Source organism: Canis lupus, chromosome 21 (genome assembly GCF_003254725.2).
Source record: "Canis lupus dingo isolate Sandy chromosome 21, ASM325472v2, whole genome shotgun sequence".
Lineage (NCBI taxonomy): Eukaryota > Metazoa > Chordata > Mammalia > Carnivora > Canidae > Canis > Canis lupus.
This window is the reverse complement of record NC_064263.1, coordinates 21,064,431-21,076,434: the sequence shown is the minus strand read 5'-3', so window position 1 is coordinate 21,076,434 and position 12,004 is coordinate 21,064,431. Positions and strand designations below refer to the sequence as shown.

Sequence of the window (12,004 nt, the reverse complement as noted above, 5' to 3'; positions counted from 1 at the left end):
TCCAGCAAAAGCCCAAAATATCTCTCCACTGCCAAATATGCCCTAGAGAGTAAAACCATCCTGGTTGAGAACCACTGCTTTAATCCCATGGTTTTTCTCCAAATGAACCCTCTTCTCCTTGCTCCATACCCTTCCATTACTTCAGTCCCAACAGCATTGTCAGCGTTCACCATTTACAACCCCCTCAAGACTTCTGCTACAGCTGCGCTACAAACCCAACACCTCTACTGCTCACAAGGGCAGCAAAGCACTGGCAAAGACTATCCTCTCTAAGGGACTGGTGGCTCATCAGCTCGAACTTTATTGGCCCTACTGATATCTTTTACACCCCTCTTTCTGCTTCCATTTCCCAAGGGAGCTTGTCTTAACCCCCTCCACCAGTCCTCTACCCCACTTCCCACCATAAGGCTACGTGTTTATCTGAGAAAAATCAAAGTTCTCAGGCACAAACTGTCCCAACTATTCCATAACAGTTATAAATTCATTTACACCTGTATTCTTCCATACATTATTCAATGTCTGAGAAAAAAGTATTTTAATTCCTAATCCCTGTACTTTTGCTATGGACCCCATCACCTCAAACAGACCCTTCCTTACCATCCTCCAAAATAAGTCCTATTTCTGATTTTCTATTATAGTATCCTATTTATTTACCGCACTATTCACACGCTATAATTATGGTGTTTATTTGTTAATTGCCTGTCTCACGGGAGAGAATGTGATGGTCATAGATCTTATCCAACAGGCTCAGTGTTGTACAACAAGCATTAATAATTGTTGGATGAATCGGCTCATGAATCTGATTTTCTGCCTCAAGGAACTTACTCCACCATTTATCTCCATTTGTCTCTTCTATCATCAATTTCTCCCCAAACACTGGTTCTCTCCTCAACACATAGACATAGGTAGCAGCTATCTTTAAAATACAAAAAGCTCTCCCTTAAGCCTGACCCTTTCTATAGTCTTCCATCCTGCCAACCTATTATAGCCAAGGTTTTTTTTTTTTTTAAATTTTTTATTTATTTATGATAGTCACACACACAGAGAGAGAGAGAGAGAGAGGCAGAGACACAGGCAGAGGAATAAGCAGGCTTCATGCACCAGGAGCCCAACGTGGGACTCGATCCCGGGTCTCCAGGATCGCGCCCTGGGCCAAAGGCAGGCGCTAAACTGCTGCGCCACCCAGGGATCCCTTTTTTTTTTTTTTTTTAAGTTTACTTATTTATTTAATCTCTACACCTAATGTGGGGCTCAAACCCACAACCCCAAGGTCAAGATTCACATGCTCCTCTGACTGAGCTAGCCAGGTGCCCCTAGCCAAGTTTCTTTAAAGTATAGTCAGTAATCACTATTGAACTGCCTCACCTCAATTGACCCTAATAGACTCTTACTAATATTGCTCTCTTCAAACTCACTAATAGCTGCCTTGTTGCTAAGTCCAATGGGTAGATTTCAGTACTACTCCAGCTGACTTTTTAGCATACTTGACATTGTCAACTATGAGAACTCTCTCCTGCCTTTTCTTGAATATATTTTTCCTCCTCCATCTGGCTGCTCCTCAGCAACTCTCTTCTGTCTACCTCTTAAACATTGGACATTACCCATGGCTTCCATGCTTGGTCTCTTTCAAATCTTCTTACTCTTCCTAGGTACCTACATGCCCCCTAGATGGTGATGGCTTCAATTACCCACCTCCAGCTCTGAATTCTTCTGAGCTCCAGACCGTCACAACTACCTACAGCCTGGAATTTTCCTCACAGGTGTCCTATCAGCTCTTCAAAGTCACATAACCCAAACTGGTATACTATGTAATTCAACTTTATATCTCAAATACTCCAATAGTCAATCCTCACTCCCTTGAGGCCCTTGTCATTGTTTGCCTAGTTAACTGGCATGGTCTTATGCCATTAAATATCTAAATCATCTAACTTAGGAGTCCTTTTTTTTTTTTTAAGATTTTATTTATTTATTCATGAGAGACACAGAGAGAGAGAGAGAGAGAGAGAGAGAGAAAGGCAGAGACACAGGCTGAGGGAGAAGCAGGCTCCACGCAGGAAGTCCAATGTGGGACTCAATCCCGGGACTCCAGGATCACGCCCTGGGCCAAAGGCAAGTGCTAAACCGCTGAGCCACCCAGGGATCCCCCTAACTTCTGAGTCCTTACTCTCTAAGTTTCCGTTAATTATTTGGCTTCCCACAGAGTCTTCCTATAGGGAGAGAAGGTGCTGGTCACACCAACATAACCATTCTATTTCATTTTGTAAAAGAATAAACTTGGTTTACACACCCGTCACAGGGGTTTAACTGCTATCTTCCTCTGAAAGATAAAACCATTATTGGTGGAAAATCTGGTTTCTGGGCAGCCCGGGTGGCTCAGAGGTTTAGCACTGCCTTTGGCCTAGGGTGTGATCCTGGAGACCCGGGATCAAGTCCCATGTCGGGTTCCCTGCATGGAGCCTGCTTCTCCCTCTGCCTGTGTCTCTGCCTCTCTCATGAATAAATAAATAAAATCTTAAAAAAAAAAAAAAAAAGAGGTTTCTGACATAGATTTAGACTCCTTGTCCCTAGAGGCATTCAATTATTCTACAAGAGAAATACCGCCTTGTAACGCCTTTTCTTTAGGCAGCCAATCAATTTCTCCTAGGGATACTACAACTTCTTTGTCCCTTTCTTTACCAACTATTATAATATTTTTTCATATGATCCCATGGTCTTGTTATTCTCCTCCAGAAATACTCTAGTATGTCAAGCATGGAGCCCAGAACTGACTTCATGTTTGGCTCAACCAGAGAGCAGTGAGACCACCACTTTCCTTATTCTGAACACTATATTCCTCTTTGTGTATTCATACTGAGCTACCTAAATCCTTTTAAAAGCTCTTTTTACATATATTAGTGTTATTCAATTATATATCCTCTACCCTCTTATTAAAACGTACATATTGGACACAACTTCACATTCATCCCAATTAATGCTGCCAGTTGCTGCTCTGTGTGTTCAAATTCTGACAACTAGTACACTACTCTCCCAGTTTCATTATCACTCCTCCCCTTCCAGATCGTACTCATTTAAAGTACCTGATTATAAATTGCTTGGTGTAATTTCAGTCCTCTTTCATGAAGCTGCAACTAGATAATAAAAATATAGTTTAAGTATTTGGAGAAAAAAAGATCAACACTTTCCAGTATCTCCACCCTCAATCTCATATATTCTCCCTCATTATATCAAATTACCAGTTCCCATTACCCAAAATTAGTGCTATATAAATAAGAAATCTGGTCAAAGATTTCTTAATAGAAACACTAGGAGATTTAATAAATCTAATCCAACTATCCCAGGAGATACTAGAAAAATATTCAATAATGATAAGAAGGCTGAAGAAGAAATGGTTAACACCACCTCCTCCTAAAAAGCACCTCCCCTTCCAGGGACTTGGAGGAGGGATGTGACTTGGTATTAAAACAGGTGTAAAATAATAATAATAATAAATAAATAAATAAATAAATAAATAAATAAAACAGGTGTAAGTTGTACCCTCCATGTTTCAGAAATATGGGTAAAAGCAACCACAGAGGCCTAAAGAAAAGCACACCTGCTATACAAAGAATGTGTGCCTTTGAGTTCTGTGATGCCATTAATCACATTCCTCAAAACATGCATAAGGTATATCCGGGAGTGGTTTAGAAAGCATCCAAGCTAACACTGGCCATGGACTTAAAATAATGAATGAAACAAATAAAACCTGTCACCATTTAGTTTCCATTATCATGCTTACCATGGCTTTTATAGCTGCTGTTCTGACACGTGGGTCTTGGTCACTGAAGTAATCCCCTATAATCTTCTGGACATCTCTGACAGCTAGGCCTTCTCCATCTTTTGTGACACTTTTCTCCAAAGAGCCAAGATTGCCAAGTAATTGCAGGCACTTATTTCTTACACCATGAGAGGTATCTGTGAGGTGCTATAAAAAGGAAGGAGAGAACAAAAAGACATGATTAAGATAGCTTAAATTAAATTAAAAATCAGAAGCAAAAGCATTGTATCAATTTAGGAATGACTTCAAACACCACATTCTTACCATAGTCTCTCTAGGATCATGTTACTTGACCATGTGTCTTCCAAAACAAGAATCCTTAAAAAAAATAAGATCCCCACTTGTTTATCACCACATTCCCAACAGCTAGCCCTTTGCCTTATTAAGAGAAGGTACTTTAAAAATGACCCTCCCCTTTTTTAAAAAGATTTTTATTCATCCATTCATGAGAGACACAGAGAGAGAGGCAGAGACATAGGCAGAGGGAGAAGTAGGCTCCCTCTGGAGAGCCTGATATGGGACTTGATCCAGGGACTCTGAGATCATGCTCTGAGTCAAAGGCAGACGCTCAACCACTGAGCCACCCAGGTATCCCAAAATGGCCCTTAAATTGAATTTTATAATCTAGCAAATCTAAAAACAAAAAATTTATAAAGTTTTAAACCTTTTTAAAAAAGATTTTATTTATTTACGTGACAGAGAGAATGAGAGAGAGCACAAGCAGGGTGAGGGGCAGGTAGAGGGAGAAGGAGAACGAAGATCTCCACAGAGCAGGGAGCCTGATATGGGGCTGGATCGCAGGACTCCAGGCCTGAGCTAAGGCAGATGCTTAATTGGCAGAACCACCCAGGTGCCCTCAATTTTTAAAACATTTAATATTCATATAGAAAAATGCAAAAACCTTAAGTGTACAGCTCAATGAATTTTCACAAAAGGAATACAAACATAAAACAAGCACCCAGATAAAGAAATAGAATATGACCAGCACCCCAACAAACCCTCCTGGTCCCCCTTCCCACTAACTATTCCACCACCATCAAAAATAGCCACTATCTTGACTTATAACACATAGATTTTGCCTGTTTCTATACTTGGTAAAATCAAATAATATCTGGCCTCTCTTGCTTAATATTTTATTTGTAAGATCCATCCATATAGCAATGGTTCATTCACTTCCATTACTATATCCTATTCCATTTGTGAATATACCACAATCCACTGTTGGTAGATATTTGTTTTTGTTTTTGTTTTTTAAGATTTTATTTATTTATTCATAGACACACACAGAGAGAGAGGCAGAGACACAGGTAGAGAAAGAAGTAGGCTCCATGCAGGGAGCCCAATGTGGGACTTGATCCCAGGTCTCCAGGATCACACCCCAGTCTGCAGGCGGCGCCAAACCACTGCTCCACCGGGGCTGCCCAGATATTTGTTGTTGTTTTTTTTTTTCCAGTTTTTGGTTATTCTTAATAATGCCACCATGACTGTGGTAGCTTGAATGTGCTTTCTGTTGGATATAAACTTAGGGGTGGAATTACTGAGTCACAGGATTTGTATATATGTTCAGCTTAAGAAGGCATTCCAAATAGCAAACAGTTTTCCAAACCAGTTGTACTAATTTAACTAATCTACACTTCCACCAGTGATGCACAGTGTTCTAGTTGTGCCATATCCTTGTCAACACTTAAGTACTGTCAATCTTTTCATGTTAGCTCTTCTCACCAGTATTTTAAACTAAAATATCAGTTATCTTTTGCTATACCTAGTCCAATGCTACTGAAATAAGCTATTTGCATAATACAGTAATAGGAACTAAAAATACTTTGAGAAATGAAGTTGTACAGTACATGATAATATGGCATGGAACTCTGATTTTTAAACTTTCTAGACCCACTGTAAGAAATATCCATTATATTGCAGCATAATATTCACATACAAATATATACACAGAAAGTTTAACAAAACATTGTTTACCCTTATACCTTATGATATACTCTGGTATTTTAATTCTATTTTGATTTTCAAAAAATACTAATTATGATGGTTCAATCAGTAAAGCAGGCAACTCTTGATCTCAGGATTAAGTTCAAGCCCCACATTGCACATAAAGATTACTTAAAAATAAAATCCTTAAAAAAATACTAACCATGGCCCATAAAACTGATAGCATTACCCACCAGTGGACTACAATGCTGTTTCAAAAACAATGACATAGAGAAAAGTGAATGGGACTTGAAGTTTATTTTTTAAAAGGATTTATTTATTTATTTATTTATTTATTTATTTATTTATTTGACAGAGAGAGAGAGAGAGACAGCAAGTAGAGTGGCAGAGGGAGAGAAGCAGACTCCCCACTGAGCAGGGAGCCTAATGCTAGGCTAGATCCCAGGACTGTGGGATCATGACCCGAGCTGAAGGCAGCCGCTTAATGACTGAGCCACCCAGGCGCCCCAGGACTTGAAATTTTAAAACCTGGGTTCACAGATCTCTTTAGAGAAATGGCTAGTTTCAGGACTAGGGCAAGAAATATGTAAGAGCCTGGGACACCTTGCACCAGAAAGCAAGGAGGCTATCAAGAACTAATGGAGTCCAGATCAAAAGAACAAAAAAGAAACAGTAAGTAGGACATTTCCCCACTGTCAACACTGACATTACACCAAAAGAAAGCAATCAAAGAAGTCCAGAATGTAGAACATTCTATAAACCAATGACCCGGTTTCTTCAATAAATTTATGGCATTTAAAGAAAAAACAGGGACGCCTGGTGGCTTAATGGTTGAGCATCTGTCTTCAGCTTGGGTCATGATCTCAGGGTCTTTCTCTCTCTGCCTATGTCTCTGTCTCTCTCTCTGTGTCTCTCACAAGTAAATAGATAAATAATAAAATTTTAAAAAAGAAAAAACAGAAACAAGAAGGAGCACTATTACTGACTAAAAGAAATTTAAGAGACCATACAGAGGATCCCTGGGTGGCTCAGCGGTTTGGCGCCTGCCTTTGGCCCAGGGTGCGATCCTGGAGTCCCGGGATCGAGTCCCGCGTCCAGCTCCCGGCATGGAGCCTGCTTCTCCCTCCTCCTGTGTCTCTGCCTCTCTCTCTCTTTCTCTCTATGTCTATCATAAATAAATAAATCTTTAAAAAAAAAAAGAGAGACCATACAAATGCAATATACAGGTCTTTTTGGATGCTAATCCAAAAGAAACCAATTATAAAAAGTTATGACTAGTGATGCAACTAAGGAAATTTTAATAGGAACAGATATGAGCTGATAAAGAGTAATTGTTAATAACTCCATTATGGCTATATTTTTTAAATGATCAGTTATAGATATATACTGAAGTATTTATGATTTAAATAGCATGATGTCAGCAAATTGCTTTAAAATACTAGAGCAAAATAAAAAAAATACTGGAGTAGACAACAACAAAAAGAGGAGTAAATGTATGAAAAAGACTGCAAAGAAAAGACTGCAAAGTATAAAATATTATCAAATGTACACTCAAAACTGGAAATAATAGCAAATCTGCAATGTTCCATAATATAGTGTGACATATATATGTATATACATATATATATGTATATGTTATCACATGTATACACACACACACACACACACACACACACACACATCCAGCTTCAAATTTCAACTCTGACTCATGATATGTGTAAATTAGTCAAGAGTCAAGTCACCGGGGCACCTGGGGGACTCAGTCAGTTAAGCATCTGCCTTTGACTTGACTCATGATCTCAGGTGCCCTGCTCAGTGGGGGGTCTGCTTCTCCCTCTCCCTCTGCCTTTCTTCCCCACTCATGTGCACGCTCTCTCACTAATAAATAAACTAAATTTTTTAAAAAAATGCGTCAAGTCACCTCTCAGAGACTCAGTTCCTCATCTCTAAAGAAGAAATAATAATAGCCACTTCAGCTAACTTATCCAGTTATCTTAAGGCTCAAATAGGGATACAAATGTAAAAAAAAAAAACAAACCAACAACTTGGTACACTACAAGCATACTATAACTATTAGCTATTTTTACCATAATCTAAAATAGTAAGAAAAGTAAGAAAAGTAGATGGTCACAGATAAAGTATACATATGATTTCATTACAAGATAACTGCATATACAAATGTCAATACAAAACAAGTGTCTTTAATATTCCCTTCAAGTTCAAAATTTCCAGGCTTTTCTATTTATAAATGAAATCACGGATTTGAAATCACAAGTCTCTGGTAGTACCCTGAATAATCACCCATTTCTCTCCCCTATCTTACAGAACAATAAAGATTAAATGATATGTCTAAAAATACACAGATAATTTAGTGGAAGAGCTGATACTAAACATTCCTGACACCCACTGAGTCCAGAGCTCATTTCCCTACTCAGCTGCATAAATAAATAACTTCATGATTTTGAAAACTTTGCTCACTATGTTCAGAGTTGGACATTTGCACCTTACTTAAAAAGCTCCATAATACTTGTTTTCCTCAAATATATTTATATTGATACTCCCAAATATCACTAGTCTCCCAGTATGAAGAATCACTCTGGTTTCTAATTACTGCATGATAAACAAACTGACACTAAATTAATAACCAATTCTTGTGATGAGCTAACTAGGCTAACCAAGACTATATGAATAATACACACACACACACACACACACACACACACAACTGAACAAACAGGAAGATGTATCAAATAAATAAATATAGGGACGCCTGGGTGGCTCAGCGGTTGAGTGCCTGCCTTTGGCCCAGGGCGTGATCCTAGAGTCCCGGGATCAAGTCCCACGTCAAGCTCCTGCATGGAGCCTGCCTCTCTCTGCCTGTGTCTCTGCCGCTCGCTCTCTCTCTCCCTGCCTCTCATAAATAAATAAAAAAAAATTTTAAAAGATAAGTAAATATATTATAGCTGGTTCTAGAGCTGGAGTAGAGAAAGTACAAGATGAGCCTGGATTATTTTGCTGTGCTAGAAAAGAAGGAAGTATTCCAAAAATAATAGAGAGAAATGAAAAGAACACAGAAGTCAGCTTAAAGGGGCTCGTATTTGGCCAATTCAGGAAATTTGTGGGGGCTTTTGTTATTTTTCGAATCCGGAAGTTGGAACATCAGGGTAAATAATTACAGAAACAGGGCGGCCTGGGAGGCTCAGCAGTTTAACACCGCCCTCAGCCCAGGGTGTGATCCTGGAGACCCGGGATCGAGTCCCACAACGGGCTCCTTGCATGGAGCCTGCTTCTCCCTCTGCCTCTCTCCCTGTGTGTCTCTCATGAATAAATAAATCTTAAAAAAATATATATTACAGAAACAGACTATGATCTACTGAATAAACAAGGAATCTGTAACTGATATAAACAAATTGAAAGTTTGATGACAGAATATTTACATGGTCTCAAAGAGCTACCCCGCAAAACACTTATTGGTTTCAAAAGGAAAGAGTAACTTTACAGTGAAGAAATGTAACAGACACTATCTTAACCAAATGATCTACATGAACATCATTAGTAATGCGACAAATCAAAATGGTGTGGCGCCTAACAGGATGCAAAAAGAGCATCCCATCTATGATATGTTTTTTTTAAGATTTTATTTATTTGAGAGAGAGCATAAGCACAGGGGCAGGTGTAGGGGCAGAGGGAGGAGTAGACTCCCTGCTGAGCAGGGAGCCTAAGGGACTCAATCCCAGCACCCTAGGATCATGACATAAGCCGAAGATAGATGTTTAACCAACTGAGCCACCCAGGCACCCACATCTGTAATACTCTTGCCAAAGTGGTAACTTAAATCTAATTATGAGAAAATATCAGACAAATCCAAATTCAGAAAGGGTTCTATAAAACACCTATCCTATAATTTTTGAAAATGTCAATGTCATAGAATCAAGTAATGACTGAGGAATTACTCCAGATTCAAGACTAATGAGACATGACTAAAATGCAGTATGTGGTTCTGAACCAGATCCTTTACCAATAACAGACATGACTGGCACAAATAGTGAAATCTGAGGGAGGTCTGAGGATCAAATGGTAGTATATGCTGTCCTGATTTTGATGGTCATATTGAAGTTATGTTAGAAAATATCTTTGTTTATAGAAAACAGGGATACGGGATCTCTGGGTGGCGCAGGGGATCCCTGGGTGGCGCAGCGGTTTGGCGCCTGCCTTTGGCCCAGGGCGCGATCCTCGAGACCCGGGATCAAATCCCACATCGGGCTCCCGGTGCATGGAGCCTGCTTCTCCCTCTACCTATGTCTCTGCCTCTCTCTCTCTCTGTATGACTATCATAAGTAAATAAAATTAAAAAAAAAAAAAAAAGAAAAAAGAAAAAAAAAAAGAGAAAACAGGGATACCTGGGTGGCTCAGTCAAGCATATATATGCCTTCAGCTCATGTCATGCTTCCGGAGCACAAGGATTGTGCCCCACATTGGGCTCCCTGCTCAGCAGGGAGTCTGCTTCTCCCTCTCTCTCTCTGCCCCTCCCCTTGGTTCCTGCTCCTTCTCTCTCCCTCTCTCTCTCTCAAATAAGTAATTTTTTTTTAAAAAAAAAAGAAAATACACAATGAAGTATTCAAGAGTTATGGGGTACTATGTTAGCAACTTATTCTAAAATAATTCACAAGAAAAGAAAGTTCTCTATTACCGTACTTGCAACCTTTCTGAAAGTTTGAGACTTAAAAAAAATTTAACAGTTTAAATATTCTCAAGAAAAAATAAAATAACCATACTGTTTCATAAACATTAGAAAAATATGGGTACCTGGCTGGCTCAGTTGGTAGAGCATATGACTCTTGAACTTGGGGTTGTAAGTTCAAGCCCCACAAAATCTTGGGGTACCTGAGTGGCTCAGGTAGTTAAACATCCAACTCTTGGTATGGGCTCAGGTCACAATCTCATGGTGGTGGGATCCAGCCCCAAATCGGGCTCCCCTATCAGCAGAGAGTCTACTTAAAGATTCTCTCCCTCTGCCCTGCCCCCCCATGTGCCTGCACATGTGCACTCTCTCTCTCAAATAAATAAATCTTTAAAAAAATAAATGGAATCTTTAAAAAAAATTATATTATCTATAAGTGTATTTTTAGGAACGTATAAAGAAAGAGGCAGAAATAACAGAACCACACCTAAACAGGTTCAGAGAATGCCTCCAGAAAGTGTGGGAAACTTTTCAGACAAAGTGGATTCCACAAATTGTTTCATCTCTTGTCTGAGAGGCAAAGTAGCATAGCTGAATGAGGAGGGACTGAAGTCAGACAGATCTAGGTTTAATTGTTGGCCCTGCCACATAGTATCTGGGTGATCTGCACCAAACCCCACAAGTTTTCAGAAATCCTTACTTTGTAAAAAATAGGAATAATATCCTCTACCATGAAGTTCTGTGGTGAGTATACTAAATGAACTCATTTAAAAATCATTGTATTGGGGTGGGGGCACTTGGGTGGTTCAGTTGGTTAAGTCACCACTCAGGTCATGATTCCAGGGACCTAGGATCGAGTCCTGCATAGGAGCCCTTGCTAGGAGGAGAGCCTGCTTCTCCCTCTCCCTGCCGCTCTCCCTGCTTATGCGCGCTCTCTCTCTGTCAAATAAACTTTAAAATCTTAAAAAGAAAAAAAAAAGAATTACTATATTGGGTTGCCTGGGTGGCTTAGTTGGTTAAGAATACAAATCTTGATTTCAGCTCAGGTCATGATCTCAGGGTTGTGGGATCTAGGGGATCTAGCCTATGTGGAGCCTGCTGGCTCCTGCACTCTTGCTCTATCTCCAACCCCCCCCCCCCAAAAAAAAGAAGCTATGTAAGCTATGTAAAATTAGCTGATGTCTGGGACATAACAGACATTCCATAAGTGTAAGTGCCTAGCATAATGCCTAGCACTTAGCAGGTACTTAAAAAGAAAAAAAAAAAAAAGCTACTTAAGAGAAGGAGAACAGGTAAGGAAAAGAAGAGCAAGTGATGGCAAAAAAAGAGAAAATGGAGAAGAGTCAGAGGTAAGAGTGGGCACCTGGATGAAAAAGGTCTGCTATCTAGAACACAGAAGCATGAACTTCTAAGTGATGGCTGTCTAACAACAGGGCAATCCGTCATGAAAGGTAGTAAGCATCTGTCAATGGCTCATAGTAGAATGCTCCAAGAGAAGATTGCTAAATTAAGCAGGAACATAAACTTGGTGAGAAGCGACAGCCTATGTGGATATGGGGTGGGCA

The 12,004-nt window shown here is 39.6% G+C and overlaps 1 protein-coding gene across 4 annotated transcripts in view; it reads right to left on the bottom strand.

Annotated features, from left to right (window-relative positions):
• The window catches only part of INTS4 (integrator complex subunit 4), a 110,880-nt gene that overhangs the window by 60,382 nt on the left and 38,494 nt on the right, over nt 1-12,004 (bottom strand). For 3 of the 4 annotated variants that reach the window (XM_025419542.3, XM_049098730.1, XM_049098731.1), the window contains 2 exons: nt 3,776-3,961; nt 3,078-3,128 (listed from right to left, as the gene is read on the bottom strand). In XM_025419542.3, coding sequence (XP_025275327.3) covers nt 3,078-3,128; nt 3,776-3,961 — 237 coding nt within the window. The remainder of the gene's footprint in view (nt 1-3,077; nt 3,129-3,775; nt 3,962-12,004) is intronic. The other variant, XM_049098728.1, reaches the window with a different exon arrangement.